At 36.9% G+C, this 24760-nt stretch overlaps 1 protein-coding gene across 3 annotated transcripts in view; it reads left to right on the top strand.

Annotated features, from left to right (window-relative positions):
• LOC117402943 (poly(A) polymerase gamma-like) overlaps window positions 1-22974 on the top strand; it is a 28495-nt gene extending 5521 nt beyond the window's left edge. For 2 of the 3 annotated variants that reach the window (XM_034004650.3, XM_034004649.3), the window contains exons 5-22: window positions 132-241; window positions 2595-2648; window positions 6003-6114; window positions 6453-6542; window positions 6633-6771; window positions 7601-7673; window positions 9663-9783; window positions 10018-10102; window positions 13266-13319; window positions 13405-13524; window positions 16038-16147; window positions 16880-17001; window positions 17113-17282; window positions 17424-17527; window positions 17618-17841; window positions 18085-18168; window positions 20532-20591; window positions 21716-22974. In XM_034004650.3, coding sequence (XP_033860541.2) covers window positions 132-241; window positions 2595-2648; window positions 6003-6114; window positions 6453-6542; window positions 6633-6771; window positions 7601-7673; window positions 9663-9783; window positions 10018-10102; window positions 13266-13319; window positions 13405-13524; window positions 16038-16147; window positions 16880-17001; window positions 17113-17282; window positions 17424-17527; window positions 17618-17841; window positions 18085-18168; window positions 20532-20591; window positions 21716-21814 — 1931 coding nt within the window. In that variant the 3' untranslated portion in view covers window positions 21815-22974. The remainder of the gene's footprint in view (window positions 1-131; window positions 242-2594; window positions 2649-6002; window positions 6115-6452; window positions 6543-6632; window positions 6772-7600; window positions 7674-9662; window positions 9784-10017; window positions 10103-13265; window positions 13320-13404; window positions 13525-16037; window positions 16148-16879; window positions 17002-17112; window positions 17283-17423; window positions 17528-17617; window positions 17842-18084; window positions 18169-20531; window positions 20592-21715) is intronic. The other variant, XM_034004651.3, reaches the window with a different exon arrangement.
• Window positions 22975-24760: the final 1786 nt, after the last annotated feature.

Raw genomic sequence — 24760 nt, 5'->3', positions numbered from 1 at the left:
GTGTACATATATATATGTGTATATATATAAAAAAAATCACTACATATATCAGTTTTTTAAATATGGGGAGGATGTTTTTGCAATTAAGCCCCATGCATGGTATTGACACATTATTGACTTTCTCTTTACAGGGGCTGATATTGATGCTCTCTGTGTTTCTCCTCGCCATGTAGAGAGACCAGACTTCTTTCAGTCATTCTTTGAAAAACTTAAACTACATGAAGGGATCAAAGATCTAAGGGCAAGTGTTTCAATTATTGAATTTAATGTAATCGGTTGTAAAACTGAGCATAGTTATTTAATTCTTTTTATACATTGATTTTGTCAATGAAACTACAATTACATGCATGTTTAAATCTTTGTGTTCTGAATAATTTCAATTATTAAAGAGCAAGTGCTGGGGTTCTGAAAGTATAGCATTATACGTCCCCACGTGTTGCTGCAACTGTAACGTACCTGTAATTTTATTTTCATTGTTTTTCTTTTTTTTGACATCCTGACAACTTTTTACACTTAGAAGTTTAAAGTCTGTTTCAAAGGTCTTTTCAACATGTCTGCTCTAGTGCACTTGGGTTTGAGATCAGGGGTGTGTCCTCCTGATCACTGCTTGAAGAGCGATTTTAGAAAAAACACTACAAGTGCTCTGGCTCGTGTTCCGTATGACATCGGGGGTCGTTATGCTGTGTTACCTGTTTGGCAATGTGGCCAATAGTCCTTTTCACTATTAACTGTATAATAGTAATTTATTTGTTTCTTTGTTTTGTTTACTGTACAAGTATTACGGTGTCTGCAAAACCAGCTTTCAGTTGAATATATATGCAAAACTTGCAAATGCGGTCTGGTTATCTGAACATTAGACTGGATTCAGTATAATTTATCAGATACAGATTTTAAAAACATTCCTCCAGTACCAGTAACTTAACACTCCAGAAAAGTTGTGCTTTTGTTCAACTAGTAACAACTTCATAAAATATGCAAACGTTTCAACGCCTTCTGCATAAGACTAAAAGCTAAACGTTTGTTTTACCTGGGTTACTGAATTGTGTTTTGTGTAGACAAACTGTCATGCTTAATCGGTCTCTCCAAGGACGAGCAAAGGGGAGCTGGTGAGGGAGGATGAAAGATCTTGTGCTCCTTCCTCAAGAGTCAAGTACTCTTCAAACAATGTTTCTATGTAATCTGTTAGGGTTATTAGAGTATTGATTAAAACATAATAATATTTATACCTGTTTTAATTGAATACAAGTGGTGTGTAAATGGCTTAAGCCCTGGACACTGCCCAATGCGATCAATAGCAACGTGATTTTTCAGTCGCGTCGGGCAGTGTGTTATGCTTTGCGATTTTACAGAATCAGCTGATCAGATTTTACAGGATCAGTGTTGTACCCACCCGCAATTCAGTCAGCAACCAATGAGTTCACCGCGTTCAGTCATATGACTGGACACACATGCATGTATTCTTTCTTTCTTTCTTTCTTTCTTTCTTTCTTTCTTTCTTTCTTTCTAGGCTATCAAACTGTTTAGCTTGCCAAAGAGACAAACTCCCAATGCAAATCAAACACATTGCATTATGTATTACATAGATAAATAATATACAATATAATATAAATGTGAAGATTTCCATTAATGTGCTGACCTTGCTATGCTTTCAGTGCTGTTCATTATAGATTATGCTCATTGTAAATGCATAACACTGAGTGGGCTCATCCATGTAAGGGATACAATGAAATGCATTACAATCAAAATGATTGCTGCAAATTGTAGAATTTTTGTTGTCTTGGAAAGTAGGATTATGAACACGTACAACTGGCGTCCACTGTAGCTTAATCCCCTCAGATGCTGGAAATAAGAGTAAAGCTACTCTGTCTTGATTTATTTTTTTTCCCCCTCACAACCATTTGCACAGCAATAACGGCCCATGATGTCGTAGGAACACAATCGCTCTCCCTGCAGTAATCGGAGGACACACCCCTGATCTCAAACCCAAGTGCACTAGAGCTCATACGTTAAGACTTTTTGAAACCGACTTATGCATTAATGTTGTCCGGCTATTAACAATGAAAAGAACAATTACAGGTACTTATGGAAACGGTTGTAGCAACACAGGTAAGCGTATAAGTAAGCTATAGTGTTGTAAAGACTGTTTTAGAAACCTCTCCAATTTTTTTTTTGTGAGGGGGAGGCATGTTAGTAAAATTAGTTGAGAGTAGTTGTTGGAGGCTAAATGTTGGAGTAAGTAGCTTCAAAACATTTTATTTATTTAACTGTTCCCTCTGTATGATTTGCAGTGATTCTTCAAGCTATTGCTTAAATATACATTTATATTAGTCGCCGCCCCCAACTTGATAAATATTACGGTGATGGCTCTTGCTTCTACAGTATACAACACTAGCTGAGCGTCTCTGTTACATATATCAGTAAGAGACAACTATAACTGAAGAGCAGCTTCTGAACTTGGGTAAAAGTACTTTGGCACAGCCCAAACACAATGAGTAATTGTAATTAAGATCTACTCGGGATGTATTTTAAAGCTACTCATTCTTTAAATATGTGGTCTGAGATGCAAATTATTATTTTTAATTTTATTTTAACAGGCTGTGGAAGATGCATTTGTACCAGTCATCAAGTTTAAGTTTGACAGCATTGAGGTAAAGTGTGTTTGCTTGTTGTCTAGTAACTTGTGGTCAATTTCAACAAACTTGAGAATGTAGTCTTTATTTCTGTACTAGCTAGTATTCCACTATCTGCGCATCATCCCCAGCGCTGTACTATCTTAGTACCGATTGCAACGAAGAAAATGGGGGGGTAAGAGTGGTGCATACTTCAACTAATTTTAAAGCTCTCCTTTTCTGGTAAGTTTTTTTTCTTCATTCTATATTTGTAATTATTATACTATTGTATGCTTCATGTAAAAATTAATCTGTGCATTTTGCAGTATTTTCAAATGAAACTTTTTCAAAGTTTGTCAGAAATGACAGACGGTCATGATTGAAAAAGATGTAACCAATTGCAATTTAGCTGCTATTGATGATGATAATAGCTAGTTAATGTAAATGTTGTACGCATGAGTGTGATCAGATACAGAGCTGGTTTACTATACTCGGGTAAATGCAACTGTGACCCTCTGTACAGACTGTACCGCGTTGTCTTGGCACAATGTTTTTCCTGTGTATATGGCACCATTATAATAAAGCCAGACGTAATACTTGTGCTAAATCATAATTCAGTTGTCATTTCATACTTTTCTTTGCTTGGGACAAGAGAACCGAGACTGCCATTTCAAGTGATCTTGGTTTGATCCACATCCTGGTGCGATTTTTACGTGGTTCTCGGAGGTTTCACATATCACTTAAAGCGAACGGAACCACGCTTCAATCCACATCAAAGGGTCAAACAAACTAGATGTGAAAGTGCCCTTTAAAATAAGTTGGCAGAAATTTGAGGAATGATCCTAATTATCATCCATATTAAGACATCAAATGGTTCTATTCATATGGGGAACAAGTTATTACGCTTCTTGATCTAAAGCAGTGGTCGGCAAATAGCAACCTGCTGGCCAAATCCAGCCTGCGGACAGGTATTGTCTAGCCCTCGGATGCCTCCTGGCAGGGCTGTATCAAGGGCTGAGCGAGAGCAGAACTTCATTAATATTACCACATGGGGCCTGTTGTGGGGGATTCCCCGTATGACCTTCATATATTTCTTGCAGAATAACATAAAACACAATTCAAAAGTAGCATACATTTTTTTATTTTAAATGCTTTGTTGCGTTATGACAAATTTTAATGAGAAAAATCGCACTTTTGTTTTGCGATCAGCATTTTGAACACCAGGTGTGTTAGACGTGATGGCGATACATAAGCAGTCCTACAAAGATTCTTTTCAGACTGTTTGTGCATCTGTTTTTAATATTGCATGCATTGTGGAACAAGCCACTTTGCATGTGCAAGTAGATCCAAACACAGCCAGCGGTAGTTGTCTGGACATATATAGGTGGAACAGAATGATTCCAGGTTTGTTTTAATGAATTCAGTTTTCAGCAACGACGATGCCTGTAAATATACTACTAGTACTAGTTGCTGCTTTGTCGATTTGCGGGGAAGCACTTGATTTGCATGGGATGAGAAATCACCATCGGGGTTGACTGGAAACAGATCACAGACAAAAAACGATTACGTACCTGGGAATGCTGAAGTTGTCAAAGCGAGCACTGAAATTCTTTCAGCTGTACAATAGTCTGTCATTATTAGGAGTTATTTTGAGTTATGTTTTACTTACAACTAGTGATTGAGCGATTTATTACTTTAAGTCGATTTTAGATATTTGAAAATAATTTCGATTTATTCTAATAACATCATTTTTAGGAGGGAAAAGTCACAAAAGAGTTTCTGATTTAAATGTTTTTTTTTTTTATTTCCAATTAAAAACTGCAATAGAACTTAACATTTTTTCAACAGCACTTTCAAACTTACAAAACATACAGTATGCATTATATTGAAGTCACTACTAAAGCAGCATAACCAATATATAAACAATACCACTACAGAAACCATTTTTAAATAAAGAAGAAAAGCACACACAATCTGACAAAACTCTCTTGCTCTCAACTGCCTGAAATCTTCTCTTTTAAGCTATTTTGAATCCCTAACTCTCTAGAGTTGATAATGCTGCATAACAGAAAATAATAGTAATAATACATGGCTGGAAGTTTATTAACTCATTAAAAATAACATAGTACAAGAAAGAATGGCAACCTGAGAAATATTATAAAAATGTAGTAATTAATAATTTTTTTATAATCTTTTGTTTCTGGTTGCCATTCTTTCTTGCATTACGTTTCATGTAATATTAAATGAAACGTACTACAAGAAATAGTAGTTTGAAACATTTGTTTGTCCTCTTAATTTATATCAACATCCATGAACCTTCGGTTTCGAGGGTGATTGATCTGACCCTGTATTTATATAATTTAACATCTGCCGCTTTTCTCTTGCGGCACGAAATGTCATGAATAAGGTGATTGATAAATGTGTAAAGAAACTAAAAAATAGTTTGTATTTATGAACTTATTTCAACGCTTGCCGTCTTTCTCCGACAAGTATTTATAATTAAGAGTTCTGATACTGCGCTATGCTCCCTGTATGTTTGTTCGTGACGCCCTCTTGTATGCATTATGGGAGCTTTAAAGGAGGACGGGTCTCAAGGTTCCCTTGTTTACAGATCCCAGAGTGAGAGCAGCTTCAGTGGCTGCCTGACGCGAACCGCTGGAATCCAAAGTGACTGGGATCTGGAAGTAACTTATGATGAGTGACCATAAAAAAAAGACGTGAAGTTTTATAGTATAATAATCGAATGAAATTTTGCAGTTTATTAATAATTTGAAGTCTGTTTCGGTGTTTAATAATCGGAAATTAACCGTATTTTCGATTAATCGCTCTTCACTACTTGGATATCAGAATTTTGCCCTCGGGTCATTTGGCCCGCCGTCAAATTAATTGCCGGCCTCTAAAGAAGCAATACTAACTTAATACCTTGTTTTACAATCTTCAAATGGGCAGAAGACCTAATACATTGTTGTAATTTGAGAACATATTAAAACCTAACCTACAGTCTATTTGGAAGCGCTTGGTTTGTTGCAATTGAAGCTGTCCTGCAGACCTATCCTCTGTACTAACCACAGGATCATCCCCAGTTAGTATGCTACTTTTAGTTCATTGCAATAATTTAATGGAAAAATGGTTTGGGAAGAGATGATCTGGATCTTCAATTGTCCCTTTTACTGTGAAATATATTGTAAAATTATATTTCAGCAAGCCCTCTAGAAACCTAGGATATAACCATATAAAGACACAAACGAGATGCAGTAATTCTCATTAATTGATTGTCTTTGTGTCAACCCTTGCTCAGTCATATTTGTGTAAAAGCAGCTTGGGTAACAGATCTCTACATGAAAATGTTTTGCAGATTGACAATTCCTTACAGTATTTTTGTTGTCTATGCAGATTGATCTTTTGTTTGCAAGGCTGGCTTTGCCGTCCATTCCAGACAATTTGGACCTTCGAGGTGATTCACACTTGCGAAATCTTGACATAAGATGCATTCGTAGCTTAAATGGTAAGTTTGTCTGTGCTGTAGGAAATCTGTGAAGAAACGTTTGACATTTTGTAGTGTGTTACTTGCACTTTAAGCTTCTCTATGTTGAGGAACAAAATAAGGAATTATCTGTGGTGCACAACCTTTCCTTGTAGACTTCAAAATTTACATTTTTATAGGGATAAGGAACTATAAATAAAACATAAAATAATTCTCTTGATTACACAGAATAGGTAATGTCAAGTCCTTGTTGTAAAATGTAGAATTTGAGTTTTGAATTTGAATCTCTTCCAGATAAATTTGAGTTATTGCATTGATGTGTGTAAAATAATACATTTTATTGATGTTAACTTTGACAGGTTGCAGAGTCACTGATGAAATTCTGCACTTGGTGCCAAACAAGGAGAATTTCAGGCTGACCTTGAGAGCCATCAAGCTTTGGGCAAAACGTAAGTAAATGGATTGAAGAGTAAAGCACAGTGACTGAAATGCATATAATGGGCCTAGTAAATTTGTATTCTGAATTTATTGCTTTTCAGGCCGTGGGATTTACTCAAACATGTTGGGCTTTCTCGGTGGTGTCTCTTGGGCAATGCTGGTTGCAAGAACCTGCCAGTTGTATCCTAATGCAGTAGCGGCAACTCTGGTCCACAAATTTTTCTTGGTCTTTTCAAAATGGTGAGTAATTAATATGGTATGAAGTGTTCAGTCACCTTCTTTACCGTGTGTGGAATGTCCCTAAATTGTTTGGTATTTCAACAGTTTAACAAGAACATTCACAATTACCTGTTTGTGGATTACATTTAAAGACAAACATTTGGTTAGTCAGTCTTCTGTGTAATACCGTGGTTCAAGAGTAAGTGGCAGGGTTCAGAAAAATATAACGTTATACGTCCCAATGTGTTGCTACAATTGTTTAAATGCACATGCAATTTCTTTTCATTAACATCCTGACAACTTTTTACACTTAGTCTGTTTCAAGGCTCTTGTCAAGATGTGCACTCTAGTGTACTGATAGTGTAAGGATTGTTGCCCACATTCTCAAATCGGTAACACAGCAATAACAATCCATGATGTGGTACGGAACAGAAAAAAGAGCACTTTTTTTTTTTTTTTTTTTTTTTTAAATACTTCCTGCAGTGATTTTGGAGGACAGACCTCAAACCTTGGTGCACTAGAGCAGACATTTTGAAAATAACATAAGAATAAGTTTGAAATTAGACATTTGCCTTGCAAGTTGGGTCAGTGTTTAAAAGACTGAGGCATTTCTGAGCAACATACCTGCTTCTGTATCCCCCCCTCCCCCCCGAATCTGGATTTCCCCAAATCCGAAGCAGCATCTGTGGTTTTAGGTAGCGATCACTTTGTGCACATCCAACTGGTCGGTTTTACTTCTTGCTGTCTATCTTGAGTGAATTTGCAAATCTGCCGTCGCCCCCCACCTTTTTTTGGTTTCCGGGTGACCAATTGGATTGAGGAACTCAATTAATTTTTTTTTTTCTCCTAGGGAGTGGCCAAACCCTGTGCTTTTGAAACAGCCAGAAGAGAGCAATTTAAATTTGCCTGTCTGGGACCCACGGGTAATGAAGCATCTGCATAGATGGTGATATGAATGTAGCAACAACTGATTTAGCTTGCATCTCTGGAACTGTGTTACTTTTAAGCATTGGGTGATCTTGACCCATCTCTTCATGTCATTACTTTATTAAATTGAAACCTTTTTTAATTTCATATTAATTTTGCAATTTGAGCAAAATAATTTGCAAAAGACTTTCATTTTGTTCTTTGATAATTTGTCAGTGCTCAGATCGTGAAATGGTTATTTGTCAGTCATTGACCAAATTCTGACTGTGCATATGTGTGTCTATATATATATATATATATATATATATATATATATATATATATATATATATATATATATATTATATAAAAAACACACATACACACACAGTGCCTTGCAAAAGTATTCAGACCCCTGACCAATTCTCTCGTATTATTAAATTACAAATGGTACATTGAAATTTCGCTCTGTTTGATATTTTAAAACACTGAAACTCAAAATCAATTATTGTAAGGTGACATTGGTTTTATGTTGGGAAATATTTAAGAAATAAAAAACTGAAATATCTTGCTTGCATAAGTATTCAACCCCTGTGCTGTGGAAGCTCCCAGTTTACACCGATGAAAGAAATTGCCCTAACGGACACAATTACCCTACCATTGGCCTCCACCTGTGAACCATTAAAGTTGCTGTCACATTTTCTGGATAAAAACCCCACTGTTGAAGGATCATTGGTCAGGCTGTGAATCTGAAGGAAAATGAAGACCAAAGAGCATTCTACAGAAGTTAGAGATAAAGTAATAAAATACATAGATTAGGGAAAGGGTACAAAATAATATCGAAGTGTTTGGATATCCCAGTGAGCACAGTTGGATCAATAATCAGGAAGTGGAAACTGCATCACGCCACCCAGGCACTGCCAAGAAAAGGCCGTCCCTCATAACTCAGCGCTCAAACAAGAAGGAGACTTGTGAGAGAAGCCACAGAGTGGCCAACAATCACTTTGAAGGAGCTACAGAGTTCAGTGGCTGGGAGTGAAGTAATGGTGCACCAGTCAACCATATCAAGAGCTCTGCATAACACTGGCCTGTATGGGAGGGTGCCAAGAAAGAAGCCGTTACTCAAAAAGTACCATCTGAAAGCACGTCTGGCGTTTGCCAGAAAGCATGAGAGTGACCCAGCTGCGATGTGGGAAAATATTTTGTGGTCAGAAGAGACCAAGATAGAGCTTTTTGGCCAAAACTCAAAGCGCTATGTGTGGTGCAAACTTAACACTGCCCATGCCTCAAGATACACCATCCCTATAGTGAAGTATGGTGGTGGCAGCATCATGCTGTGGGGATTCTTCTCCTCAGCAGGGACTGGGCATCTTGTTAAAATTGAAGGAAGAATGGATGGAGCAAAATACAGGGAAATACTGCAAGAGAACCTGCTTCAGTCTGCTAAACTGAAATTCACCTTTCAGCAGGACAATGATCCCAAGCACAAGGCCAAAGCAACATTGGAGTGGCTCAGGAAGAAAAAGGTGACTGTCCTGCAGTGGCCCAGTCAAAGTCTTGATCTCAATCCCATTGAGAATCTGTGGCACTATTTGAAAATTGCAGGCCACAAATGTCGTCCAACCAACCTGAACAACCTGGAGCAAATCTGCCAAGAAGAATGGGCCAAAATCACTCCGACACTTTGTGCAAAACTGGTACATACTTACCCCAAAAGACTTAAAGCTGTTATTGCAGCGAAAGGTGGCTCTACCAAATTTTAATGTGTGGGGGTTGAATAGTTATGCAGGCAAGATATTTCAGTTTTTTATTTCTTAAATATTTCCCAACATAAAACCAATGTCACCTTACAATAATTGATTTTGAGTTTCAGTGTTTTAAACTAAAATATCAAACAGAAGGAAATTTCAATGTACCATTTGTAATTCAGTAATATGAGAGAATTGGTCAGGGGTCTGAATACTTTTGCAAGGCACTGTATATAATCACTGCATATCATTTTACAGGTTAATCCATTGGATAGATACCACTTAATGCCAATCATAACGCCAGCCTATCCGCAACAGAATTCCACGTACAACGTGTCCACATCAACCCGAACAATAATGACTGAAGAGTTTAAGCACGGTAACTGCCAAACGTAATTTTTTTATATTGTCCATTTTATGTTAAGTTTGTTCCTCTTTCGGTCATTTTCATTAACATTTGCAATCAATTTATATAGATATTTTTTTATATCTTTAGGGCAGACTTTTTCAATTTAATTGTTATAGCTTGCAAGTATTTTTTTTTCCATAAATTTAAAATAACTTGATGGTCCTTATGTACTTCTTTCCTCCCCCCCCCCCCCCCCCCCCCTAGGTCTTGCTATCACTGATGAAATACTTCTAGGGAAAGTGGAATGGTCAAAACTCTTCGAACCACCAAACCTTTTTCAAAAGTACAAGTATGTATATCTTTTTTCCATATGGTGAAAAGGTATTTAAAAGGAACTGCTGCTACAAGTCCCTAATCTTTTTACATCGTATAACTAGGGATCTACCTAATTTGCGATTTTGTGAAAATCAGGAAATTGAGGGGTCACTGCGTCTTTCACCTTTTTAGGGACCAATGCATACCGGACTAGTAGAAGGGGGGAGAATTTTAAATTAACTACTGCATGCCGCAAATTTACGGATCTTAATTCTGTAGGTAGGCTTTTTTATTTCATTTTTAATCCCTTCACTGTCTTGTGTGCATTGCACTTGGGCAAAAAAAAAAAAAAACGCCCTTAGACTAATAAAATAAACTCCACTCTTGTTTACTGTTCACATGTCAACGGTGTTTAAATCAGCCTATCTGTCCATCCTGTACTGGCTTTTCTGTGGTCGGTACTGTCCAATAGGAGGTGGGACAAAGTCAGTGTTGTATTGTATTGTTTTAGTTTAGGTTGCTAAAACCTAGTTTTCAGCATTGGAGGTAAAATACCAGAAATGGACGACAAAAGTATATTTCGGCTGATGATTGTCAAGAAATTTCCAAAGAAACTTTACATGCAGATGGAGGTAAATTGTTTTGCACATCTGGTTATGTGACTTTGGCGAAAATATGATCGATCACTATTTAACTTCAGAATCGCACATTAAACAAGAGGCTGCTAAACAGAATGTAAAACACAGCTTTCAGAATACAAACTTGAAGGTCAGCGCAGACCAAAAGTATTCCTGTCGGTTTGTAGCCAAGTTAGATTAGTCTAGATTAATCTAACACAGCCACCTTGGTCCAAACAACCTGCTGCTTACTTTAGTTAGAATTTGACCCAAATTAGAAGTGTTTTTCTTTCTTTTGACTCGGTACTAATAAAATTCTTGGATAGAACAAACATGACAATGAAAGTGCTGCATATGTGGCCTTTTTATTAAACTGTCAGATGCACTTGGGTAACCGAGTATTGGGACTGTCTAATCGATTTCCACATCTTGTATAACTTGGCAAAGCTTTGCCTTACACTTCCAACCAATTCAGTGGATGCAGAACATACAGTCTGTGTATGGGCAAGCCTTCACACCACAGAATGTCAGCAGCAGGTGCTGGGGGATGATGCAGGCTTTCCTTTGACAAATGACAGCAGTCTGCTTTGTTTTAGTAAGGAAACAAGTACCACTATTTAAACTTTTATAATGCTCTGAAATATATTGTCTATTTCGGTTTATTTAGTGTTTAAGCAGGTCTGAGATGTCCGCAAGATCCTAATTTTATTCCATAAACTACCTAAAATATGTAAATTTGCCACAATAAGTAGACCCTACATAAAATGAAATATTTTGTATCAGAATCTGGAGGTAGGTGGCAGAGTATGCGTGTCATCATATTTTTGCATGCAAGTCATGGTGGTTTGTGTGTGGTGGTTGGTTGGTTGTTTGTTTTTTTTGTGTGAAATTTCTATTCACAGCAGTGACTGGTTGTGTGTTTTTATTATTATTAAAGTTTTTATTTCTGGCTTAAGGCATTAACATCTGCCTTTGTCACATGGTATATCAGTACTTTATCTGTCAAGTGATATGAACTATTGCATTGTACACATGTACTTTATCCATCTCCTTGTTAACTATTTGGAAGTATAACTTCAGTTTTCATAGTACTTTGTAACACACTAATTCCTCTGTCCCTTGAGTAATGATTCAGTCTGAAACTGGTAGGTATGTTAATACAAGTATACTCTGGAAGTCTGCAAGTGGTGTGAGTTCACATTGGATCTTTTGACTTCAGTTTCTGCTCCTCCTTTCATATGTCTGGTAGTTTTTATAGTTTTGGTTTTAGCAGCAACAGTGTTTTATGTGGTTCTAAAATCTTTTTTGTGTGTTTTTTTTTTTTTACTTGAATAGACCATACTTTCACAATTGCTCTCATCGAAAAATCTGTTGGGTTCAGCCTTCTATTAAAGTATAGTGAAGCAGTAAGTGACAGATGGCAGCAATACCACTTATGGCCTGTTGGGGTCAGCCTTCCATTATGAAAGCTTTTAATGACTTCACTTTTATTGCAGTGGTGGCCAATATGTAGATTGCGATCGCAAAAGATTTTTGGATCTCGGGACAAATCGGAACAAGCACTAACATAAGCATACAACAGTTTTTGTTACAGCTGATGCGGAGAGCCTTCTGTGTCGTCCAGTAGCACAGATGAAAATATCCAGACAGCTTCTGCATATGCGAACATAGATTAATTTAGGAGCACATGTGCAACTAGAAATTCCTAAGGGCTGACTATAATGAGTGTGTTTTTTTTGTGTGTATGTATATGTGTATACATACATACATACATACATACATACATACATACATACATACATACATACATACAACTGTATAAATGGGCAATTGTATGTAAAATATTTTGTAACAATTGTAAGTTGCCTTGGATAAGGGTGTCTGCTAAGATAGACATAGATAGATAGATAGCTAGATAGATAATAATTATGCACAAGTGTTATGTAAGAAAGGAAAAAGATTTGTAAATATTCAACAATAAATTTGAGCAATTTTTTGTGCCTAAAAAAAGTTAGCTTAGAGCCCTGCCTGCACCAGGTTTTGTAACTACCTATGCTTAATACTGTTATGTTTTTGTTGTGGTTTTGTTTTATTATTTTTCATGGGCTGTGTGGTCCATTGGTTAAAAAAAGGGCTTGTAACCAGAAGGTCCCCCCGGTTCAAGTCCCAGCTCACTCACTGTATGACCCTGAGCAAGTCACTTGACCTCCTTGTGCTCTGTTTTTCGAGTGAGATGTTGTTGTGACTCTGCAGCTGATGCATAGTTCACACACCTTAGTCTCTCTAAGTCGTCTTGGATAAAGGTATCTGCTAAATAAACAATAATACATATTGGACACTATTATATTAAATCTCGCTAATAATTGTTAATCATAGCTTACTGGTGGATCACGGAACATGCTGAGATCCATCAAAATGGATTGCAATGTTTGGTGTATTGGCTATTACTGCTTTATTGGGTCTGGGTTGCGTGTGGCCATAAAGCCTTTGGATTTCCATTTTGGATTAATTTTCAACATTAAACAGTACTTTTAAAATCTATTCTTCTCTCCTCCTCCTCCCCCCCCTTGTAATTCACAGGCATTATATTGTATTAACAGCCAGTGCATCTACTGAAGAAAACCACTTGGAATGGTAAGTTGGTACTATTTTATTCTTGGTGTTTTTAAACGTTTGAATTTTAATGTAGTGCTAAAATATAAATTCCTTATTTTTCTAGGATTGGTCTCGTTGAGTCCAAGATTCGAGTTCTAGTTGGAAACTTGGAGCGCAATGAGTACATAACACTTGCACATGTAAACCCTCAGTCCTTTCCTGGATCAAAGGAGCATTGCAATGAGTGAGTTTCATTAGTTGGTGACTTGTTTACAAGTGTGTACAATGTTGTAAATCCAATAGAAGTACAGCTCTAAACTTAATTTGTGTTCATGTCTGTCTAACAAGGACTCTTTTAAAACTCAGCTACAATAAAGAAGCCAACTAGAGAACTTCTTATTAAGTGGGCTTCACATTTTATCATATTACTTGGTATATGTGTAATACTTGCTCAAAGAAATGAAATGTGTATTTCTTTACTTTAGCAATTAGTGCCTTGTCCTTAAGAGGTATAGTATAAGGACTGGGAATACATCCTTTTGCCAAAAATCTGCTTCTGTGCATTCCTCCTTCCAATACTAAGATTACCATAGGCTGACTAATTTTAATAATTATACTGTAAAAGGTTTACTAGCCTGTTTTGAGATTTATCGTACTTGGTGCTAGAACACCCTGCAGTTTTTGATTGGAGTTCTCTCCTAGACCTGTATACAGGTCTGCAGTGTGGAGTTCAGATTCTAAAAGGATGAAGCTTGCTAAGAATACTTGTTGTGGAAACCGTCCTCTGTTTTAATAACCTAATGAATGCCATTTTTTGTTTTCTCCACTTTGTTTGTTCTGTTGCTGGAAAGAGCCACGCATGTTTCTAAATTTTGGAAGTCTTGCACACACAAATATTTTAAAATGCGTATCTCTAAACCTCATAATTAAACAGTACTCGCATATACATATCCCTTTAATTCACAAACCCTCAGTCACACAAACTGTAACAAACCTACTTCAAATATTGCAGTGATATTACTAATTTTGCATTGCTTTTGTCTACAGTAGGAGCTCAGTGAAGTTTGACTGCCAGCTCTAGGAAGAACATATAACATTATACATATTACAAAAAGCTTTAAATGTTTATTCACACCTGGTTATCCATTTCGCACAGTAAAACACAAAAAAAAAAAAAAAAAAAGCTGTGTAACAAGGGGGGGGGGGGGGGGGGGTTGTTACAAACTTGGGTCGTCATTGAACAGTACTTGGGCAGACACAGAGCGTTGAGTGTTGATACACTGCACATGCACGCAGATTTAATAAACACAAGTGCTGACACTAGGGTACCAGCAATGGTAGTCCTAGTGTCACATTTAATAAAGAAAACAAAACCAAGCTAAAAATAATTGCTACACAAGGTGAGTACTAGTCCCACTAAAAAAACATCCCCCTCCAGGAACCTGCTACTCGTAAACCATCCTTTTATAAACTGTTTGGGATCAACATCCCCTAAACTAACCTATTCTTGGGCTCCCAGAGTCCTTGCCTTCTCACAGGGACTCCTGCCTCCTCATGTTAAAGGGTTCTGTAGTAGTTAATCCTGTGGAGAGGACACTCTCCTGGGTTGTGGTGTGCAGGGGTAGATCCTCCTGGGATTAGCGCTAGCTCCATAGCTTCAGCTCCTGGGTTGATACAAGTCTGCAACACAATAAACAAAACACAGTAGCTTCAAGCTGTAGCACAGATGCTTTTTGAGCACCCCCCCCCCCCCCCCCCAGCCAATCCGAACCTCCTGATCAGCTCGGCGCCGGGGAAGCCCACCTGCTCAATTAGTTGCTTAGCAACGTGTTTCCTCTTGCATGTCCCAGCTGCTTCCCTTAAGGCACACATGCACTCCCAAGAACCAGCAACATGGTCTCCCTGTCACAGGTGGCGATTTTATTGAACTAACTAAAAAATAATTAAATCGCAAGCTTTCAAGACCTCGGGTCTCTTCTGGTGTAAGTACAAACGAAAGATTGCTGTTTACATTCAAAGATGGCATCAGAACTTTAACAAACATTTTCAATCACTATAAATCTGGAAGGACAAATGCTGTGTCAAATAGGACGTGTGGCCACAAAACAAACAAACCGTATATTAACAAAATGCAAATCTTGCATCTGGCAACCAACCGAAATACAGCGAAAAATAATCCATGTTTCAGTGTAGCCCATCTTATGAATCGGACACTTTTTTTAAAGAAGTTACGGAATCTTTTACGTATTGTCATTTTTACTAACTTATAAAACACACTAGGGTTTAACCTGTTGTAGAAAGACATCTCCCATTTACTGACATCAACATACAGAAAAAAGTTGTCATTTTAATTTAGTTGTTGGCCTATCTATCATTCAGAAGCCTAGTGCAGAAAATATTTAGCATAGTGCATGGTATTTTGGCGTTTTATCTCACGATATTTGTATACCAAACTGGTCTTCCCATAGATATAAAAAATATAACTATTAGTGATACGTCATAATAACTTTCCACCTTTTTATCTTAAATTTCATGAAGCAACAATGGTTATTAATCACCAATTGATTGATTTTTGTGCTTGTTCATTAAAAGCAAAATCCTACAAGTTTTTATATCCTACTTTTTTGTATATTTTGTTCAACGGGGAGGGGGCAAGTAGACTTAAGGACAAGTCAGTTTTTCTAGCATTTTGTTCCTTGGTCAAGATTTATTTATTCCACATCCCTGCATTTGTATAATCTCTTTTCTCTCTTTCAGAAAGGATTTTGTCTCGATGTGGTTCATTGGCATCTCATTTAAAAAGGTAGAAAATGCAGAAAGTGTAAATATTGATCTGACCTATGACATCCAGGCATTCACAGATACTGGTAAGTTTTAATTTTTCATAGTGTCTCTGAAAAGACCCAACAAAAAGGAAATGTATTCCTACACCCTGTATTTCAGCAATTTTAAAGTGATGCTCCAAGTCTCCAATCTATTTGTGTCTGAGTACTTTACAAAGAGCTCTATAAATATGCAAAACTAATTGAAATGTTTGAACCATTATACAAGTTTGACGTGAGACTTCAAAGAGTAGTGAGACATTCCGCTGCAGTTTGTTTGACCGATACCTAGGGCTCTTCGTTTTCGGTTTTTATTCGTGATAACATGATGTCCCTTTTTCAATGTTTTAGCCCACTCCATTCAGTTAAACTCTTGGAAAAGTTTAGTTTTGTCTTCTGTAACTTGGTTGAGGCTATGATTTCTGTTTTGATGATGTGAGAAAAAAAAACTGCTCCTTTTTTATTTAAGTCGTAATTAAGAGGAAACTATTTGCAAACAGGTTATAACATTTTTGCAATGGGTCATTAAGATTTTATATCTGGGAAAAGCAATTTAACTGAACTCTTTGTTTTGGTTTGAATTAAATAAGGAGTTTAAAAGGGACATCACGTGACCAAAAATAAAAACCGAAAACTAAGCCCTACTGATACCTTACGTTTTATCAATAGTTATTTACTACACTAGGTACAACCGAGAACCATAGTAGTCTTTTGTTTCTCGTTTATGTGAAGTCTTGACACGGCTGATTTTTTCAAGAACTTTAAATTATTTTTCAGTGTATAGACAAGCAAATAACATCAGCATGTTGAAAGATGGCATGAAAATTGAAGCTACTCATGTAAAGAAAAGGCAGCTCCATCAGTACCTACCACCAGATGTTCTGCAGAAGAAAAAGAAGGTAAATTTATGGCATGTATTGTCTAAACCTTGCTATTTTTTATTTTTGCATCTCCCAGTACTGACAATGAAATGAATCAATCCCCCCCCCCCCCCCCCCCCCCTTATACAGAGCATAGCAGAAATAAACCGCAATTCAAATGGAGGTGGGTCCAAGCGATGTTCTCTGGATGGTAACCCATTGGACAGCTCAAGGGACACTGACAGTGGAACACCCTTCAGTTCTCCAGTACCAGCGAGTAAGCCTTCCAAACCAAACACTGATGCAGAGGACTCCCAGAAGTAAGTGATGCCCTAAGTTGGGTCCAGGGTTCACTCTGGTTTGTGAGGAAATCTCTGGTATTCCTCCTTTTCAAAATTGTGCAACTTCACAGTCTTTACATCGGATGAAAATAAAATTAACACATAACTTTTGTTTAACAGCATTACACCAAGCAAAATACCAGCAATGTGTGTAGATGGGTCTCCACCTATCCAGCCATCTGCAAAAACAGACCTTGGGATGTCTATTCCTGTAATTGGTTCAAGTATGTAACTTAACGTATCTCTAGAATAATATACATATTTGCTTTTTAATGTCCGAACCACTCGTCTGAAAAATCCTTTGGTTTTCTTAGAGCCTGTTGATGCCCCTGCAGTAAAATCTGTGCAGCCTTCAGCTGGAAGCACCATCCCCACTGTGGTGGGCTTGAGTGTTATTCCACGTCTGGCATCGCCAACAAATAGCCAGACAGTCCAGATGTTGCTTAATGGAGTAACAAATGCAAACTACACTGCTCCCAAAAGACCACATTCTCCTTCCATGGAGGAATCTCCAAAGAGACTGAAAGACACAGAGAAGGTAATGATGGTGTTGAATTGGCTACTTTATTTTACCAGAAGATCATGAACCATTGATGCATTAAATCAATCTGGAAAAATGTATTTCATTGTAGTGAAGAAGCCCCTTCCCTCTACAGGTAATTTTGAATCGGAACAGAGTAAAATTTGAGTACTAAAGATGCATGTATTTTCAAAAAAGGAAATCCGTTTTACACGTAAATATTACACTGCCATGATATTACTGCTATGTTTGTCTTTTCAGCTGACCGTTTCAGATGATTCTACATTCAAAGAACCGTACCCACCTGACAACGGTGGTCAAGAACAAGATCCGGGGCAGGTATTGGTAAGTACAAGCAGCCTGTTTGCAGAGCAAGCAGTTTTTCTAGGGAACTGATATGCAGAGGATGTTTTTGTTTTTTAATCCAGACTTCAACATGCTTTTTTCCCCTCCAAAACATAACCTAAAAAAGCATCCATGTGTTTCTTTATTTAATTTATTTTGCGATATGAAGATGTATCAGACTTCATGCAGTAGTGACATGCTGTTTAATCTAGTTTGAGACTTAATCCAGCAGACGGATACTAGTGAGACACAGAGCAGTTTTTTTTTTTTTTAAAGAGTTTAAAATATTCTAATTTTAATCAGTTTGGTTTTTTTCCCCCAATAAGATGTTCAATCGAGTGATTTTCAGTTCGAGGAAGCCACCGTTTTTGGCATTTAATTCACCAGGCAAACATTAGGGTGTTTTTTTTAAACTGACTTTTAATTAGTTTCTTTTTGTTATTTGGTTTCCAAATGACTTCTTCTAACATTGGGTTTTCTGACCTTTTTTAATTGGTCTACAGAAATTAACAGTGCAAATTTATTAGCCAGGTAAGAATCTTTTCAGTTAACTTTTACCTTTTTTAAATTAGGGATGCATAGGTTATGATTTTCCCAAACAGACCGACCTTTGCATAAAATTACAAACCGAACAATAACGACAAGAGAACTCAAAATGAAAAAGCATTGGCAGTTTCAGCACTAAGCCAGCAGCATTTTCTAGAGTTCATTGCGGAATATAAACGGTTCATATTAACATCCCTTAAATTAACCCTTTGCGGTCCTATAAACAGGTCTCTAGTCGTTTTTTCTCCGGAAAAAGCTGAGAACCATTCAATGGCCGAGTGAGACCGATAGGAGCTGAGAGAAGCCGGGGAAAAAAAGGGGCGTATCTCATGAATACTGATAGACCCGACAGCACATAGATAACATGGACATAAACAAACAAGATAGCTGCTTCCACATCCAGCACTCAAAGAATATCAGACATTTGTAGATCTTTTTTAGATGTTATAGTAATAAAATAACGACTTGGATCGCATTATTGAGAGGTTTGGTGATAAAACAAGTGATCAAGAGGTGATTTATCAGAATGTACTATTAAGAGGCATTTTAAAAATATAGCAAAAAAGGGGTGGGGCGGGGCTGGAGATGCGGTACTGAGTGTCCTGTTGATATGCAGTGCCTTTTAAACCTGTTTTACTGTTGAAAAAAAATACTTTTAAACAGCGCGTCTAAAATAAACTGCGCATGTGAAAATAAATTGGACCTGACACACGCTGAATAAATGGACCACAAAGGGTTAATATGGTAACACAAATCAAAAGTTTGACAAGACCTAATGAGTAATACTTTGTTTAACCCTAACTTAAACCTTCTTGGTCGTGGAGTCGGAGGACGCCCACCAACCCTTCAGGCCTCCTGCGCTGATGGGAGAAAAGCGATTGGGAATTCCAAATAGTTTAATCCTCTTAATATGTAATTTTATTCATTCTACACTGTCTGATTGTATAATTCATAGGTACGAGTGCTGCAATAAAACTATTGAGCTTTTGTCAGCTTAACAAAACATATGTATAATGGTATCCCATTTAATTAGCTGCACAAATGCAGTTTGGGGTTTTTGCAGTTTAACTAATTTCAACCTTTATCGAAAACAGATTGGATATCAAACAGCTGTAAGTTGTGCATACCTCAATAGCGCTAACTTGCAAGTCCCGTATGTTTTATGTTGATCTTTGTTTTCCAGGCTTCAGTTCCAATTTGAATTGGATGAAATCCATTTAATCTGCCATCGCACTATAGATTCCCTTCCTATACAACAGTAGTTGGGACCCCATCTGAAACATTAAACAACTTTAGAAAAATAAAGGACTGTCTTATTTTATTTATTATTTGTTTATTTAGCAGACGCCTTTATCCAAGGCGACTTACAGAGACTAGGGTGTGTGAACTATGCATCAGCTGCAGAGTCGCTTACAACTACGTCTCACCCGAAAGACGGAGCACAAGGAGGTTAAGTGACTTGCTCAGGGTCACACAATCAGTCGGTGGCTGAGGTGGGATTCGAACCGGGGACCTCCTGGTTGTAAGCCCTTTTTCTTTAACCACTGGACCACACAGCCTCCTATTTTTTTGTTTGTTTTACTACTTTCTTACATTTGGTATAATTGTTTTATTTAAAAAAATCCCAAAGGTAATTGCTAATTTAATTAAAACCCTTAATCTTTTTTATAATGTATGTGTTCCCAATTATTCTTGTAACCTGTAGTATAATTAAGACACTACCTTTTCATGAAAACTCCTTTCTCATGGTATCCTTTTATACACAACTACATATTGTATTGTTCCAGAAATAATTAATTTGTTAAATCTTTTAACAGGAAAGTCTTGGAGGAACTAAACCAATGCCAATCCCAACCATTGATACATCACGATCACAGGTACTGCTTATTAAATGTGTTTTAACAGGTAAACAGCGCTTCAGATAAACTGTACTGAGAGTTTTACCCATGGGGGAGAGAATATGAATTACGTATAATATTCTTTATGCATTAAATTTAAATATGCATAGAAAGTTTGCTACACAGCTTGTTTGCATGTTATCAAGCTTTTTGTACTTGGTTTGGTGCCTGGCATCTCAATGGTCAATTGTGAATATACTACATGCGGTAGCTAGAGAATGCATCTGCCAGGTCAGCTAAGAGTAGCCTGTCTTAATTGCCAGAAACACGTGACCGTGTGTGTGTATATATACTGTTTGCACGTTGTGTTGCTGTAGTATATTAAAATAAACTTTTAATGTTCAATAAACTGGTAAGTTTAGTTTTAGATTTTATTGAATATAATTGGTGTGTATATACAGGTAGTGGACAAAAAAATGGAAACAGCAATGTAAAGTCACTTAATAGGGCGTTGGGCCACTGGTATCCCACTCTGGAGTTCTCGGCGGACCTTTTTTGATGAAACTGGATGCTTGTGCCCCAGGTTGAAATTTGCAGTCAATTGATCTGCAGTTGCTCGCCTGTTTTGCCTTGCACTTCGATTTATGCACGGATATCACGATCCTGGAGTATGCGCTTCTGCCCACTGTTGCCCTTTGCTGATGTCTTTCCCTCGGAGTTCCATGCCGACATCACCTTAGACACCGTTGCTTGTGAAACATCAGCAAGTTGAGCTGTCTTGGTCACTGAAGCTCCTGCCAAACACGCCCCAACAATCACCCATCTTTCAAAGTCACTGAGGTCTCCTCTTGCAGCCACGCTAGCCATAATTATAGGCAACCAGGCCTGTCCAGCATTTTTATACATGACCCTAAGCATGCTGGGATGTTATTTGCTTAATTAACGCATGAGCCACACCTGTGTGGAAGCCCTTGCTTTCAATATACTTGGTGTCCCTCATTTACCCAGGTGTTTCCATTTTTTTTTGTCCACTCTGTGTCTGTGTGTAGATATACACATACTTTTTTAAATATATAAAGATAACAATACAGGAATTTCAATATTTAACTAATCTTCCTATTGTGTGTGGGTTTTTTTTCTTGTACCTTGTTTGTTTTTGACAGAGACTGCCCAGCAATGAATTGCCAGATGCGTCATCTCCATTACCGACCAGCAACCTTCGTGTTATTAAAAATTCCATCAGACTGACCCTAAATCGATAACAGGTGTCTCTCGGCAGGTAAACCTTATTCTGTAATTATCACAGTTGAAACCATTAACTTTTTTAAACAGTGTTGTCTGCCCATAGTGGTCCTGAAAGAGTTGTTGAAGCAAGACTGCAGGTGGCGATTGTATAGGCACCTTTTTTAAAGTTGTGTGTTTTTTGGATATCACACGGATACCTTAGCCATGTCTCCTGATAATCTAAAAATCCACCAACTCAATTGCCTTAAATAATTGAAATACTAGCTGCTTACCTCTTGATGAGCTAAATCTGTCCTAAACACATTATTGTATGATGGATATTGTTTCTGTATATAATTGTTAAATCACTGAGGTCTTTTTTTTTTTTTTTGGATTTGCAAAAAAAATGTAGTTTTAATAACTTTAAAAAAAAAAAAAAAAAAAAAAAAAATGTATCGTTGTGTGTGACATTCTGTATTTGGTTGTCAATCAATTTAGACAATTTAATATTTCAAGATCTTTTAAAAATCAGAGTTGTTTCTGCTCTTCTACTCTTGGCAGATTTATTTTTCTAATCTATGCAGATTGTTATAAAATATAAAGCATTTGCAGTTGATCCACGTACCTTGCAGTGGGAGACATGAGTTGAACTTGCATGATTTTGAAGTGGTTCAATGTGTTGCAAGTAGAGCTGGAAGATTATCTAACTTGGAAAACTCAGTGTCTGGGATTTGAAAGCCTGCCTGTCTGCCTCCTATGGAGGCTTTAAAGCTGTAACTATTCCTATGTGATTTAGTAGTTTGTCACAAAGCTGCAGAGAAAGGTTTAACTAGTATTGATTCTGCCAAGGTTAGGTGTAAAGAGACAACATTTAAATGAATACAGTTACCTTATTCATTCTTGGGGTTCCTCATTTGTTTTTGTTTTATTTATTTCCACTTTTTATTTGTAACATTTTTTTTATATAGAAATAACATGCATTAGTTAACTTTTTTTTTCATTTAAATGCTTACTGTATAGTTAGATGCATATACCAATTGTGTATTTTCTGTTGTAATTCATCACCAAGAAACACTTTTCCAGTCCATTTGGGTGAAGTTTTTGTAGGACAACAAATCGTATGTATTTGAAAGGATATTTTTGTATGTAAAGTATGAATTACCATCTTTAAGGGAAAAAAGATCCATAAAACCCCCAAGACTGTCTCCCTGTCTTTTTTTGTGTGTGTATTACTGTTTCATTTAACATCTTCAATATTTAATCAATTGATTCTGTATTCAGTTAACCAAATGCTGAAAAACTATATGATTAGTGTAATTAAGAGCAGGTAACATCAGACGGCATTATGGTTCAAAGCACTGTCCCAGGTCATGAAAACACATTATAATGTTTGAGCAAATATCATAAATAGGTGAGATTTTAAAAACACCTGATTTTGAGGACACTATTAATATTGAGGTTATACCGTGGTTATTTGAGTGAGTGGTCAAATTACACACAAGGTAATCTGGTCCTAATTTCACATACTTGTATGTCGGTGCATGTCTTCAAACAGTGTGAGTCCAGTAACAAGCTTTCATTACTGAACCAACCACAGTTTAAAGACCTTTTCAAATTTACTTTTTTGGCTGGCTCGGCCCAGGTAAGGAAACAGTCATGAGTTAGAAATAGCTTCAAAGCTTTTGCACAATGCATGGTTCAAACATTACTTTGTTGTGGGTGCAGTCAAGATAAGGTAATGCATAACCTATCCTGGAACCAAAAATAAGCAATGGAAAATCAAATTAAACAAGTGTTTAAATACATTTTCAGCTTACTACTAATATGGGTGGACAGTGTGAAAATTGTAAGGGAGAGTAGGTTTATGAAGTCTAGAAATATAGACTTTAGTGTATTATATCTGGTATTTGTGGTGCTTAACCATGTGAAGAAAGATGTCTGTCAATTCAACACAATTGAGTGCTCTACTGCATTCCTAATTTAAACTGCTGCCAGCGTTCTAGATAAGAATTTGGATCATTGAGTAATTTTACTCTCCAGTTTAGACAGAAGTATTTTTTGGGTGAGTAAAATGCAGCATTACCTTGAAGTCGTGAGTACTTCCAGTAAATACACTTGAGGCCTGCATGCACATAGCTTATACTTTTTAAAGAAATGATAATATTGTATTATGGCATTGCATGTGTGTATATATCTATCTCTCTCTATCAAAAAAAATGGTATTAAATGTCCTCTATCACACATGAGTTCATATTTGGGGTCATTGTCACATACTTCAAGTAGATGACTTCCGTGAGGCACAGTGCACCAGGCCTGTGTAAGTTTGGAATTTCCCAACGCCGCTCTTAATTGACTTGCTAATATTTCAGATGCCGACTTCATATTTTCACTGTTACGGAAACTCCTCAGGCAGAATTTGATGGAACCCTTTACTTTTACCTGTGACCTGGGCTGACTGCTATATAGTGGCCGTGATCTTTTTTTTTTTTTTTTTTTTTTTTTTTTTTTTTTTTCTGGATAATAAACTCATTGAAAGATTGTTTTCACATGCAGTACATAACTGTTTTTTTGTGATTCTCTTTGTCATGTTTGATTGTGGGTACTTGTCAAGAAAAATTTACCATTTTGTGCCTGTGACTTTCTGTTGTGTAGAGGCACTATACTTTGAGTAATTGTCTTAAATTATGTTTGGTACACAGCTGTCTTTAATTTTCATTGCTACTTTACATTGGAAGTGTCCAGTCAAAAAAAGCACCTTTTTCACATGATTTGACATCTTTCTTTAGTAGATACACAGCTGCATTCAATGATTCTCTCAATACATTTCCATTTCAGGTGATGTCCAGTAGAATTTAACCATTTCACTGCTACAGTGTTTTAGCCTTTTGACATCAACGATGTCGATTTTTTTTTCACATCTTTTCACGTTTACGAACCATTCGATCTGATTTGAAATTCCCCTTCCATACGCCCTGGGATGCTTT

This window comes from Acipenser ruthenus, chromosome 5 (genome assembly GCF_902713425.1).
Source record: "Acipenser ruthenus chromosome 5, fAciRut3.2 maternal haplotype, whole genome shotgun sequence".
In the NCBI taxonomy this organism is placed as follows: Eukaryota; Metazoa; Chordata; class Actinopteri; order Acipenseriformes; family Acipenseridae; genus Acipenser; species Acipenser ruthenus.
Note: the sequence above shows the minus strand (reverse complement) of the source record. Positions and strands in the feature narration are given on the sequence as shown.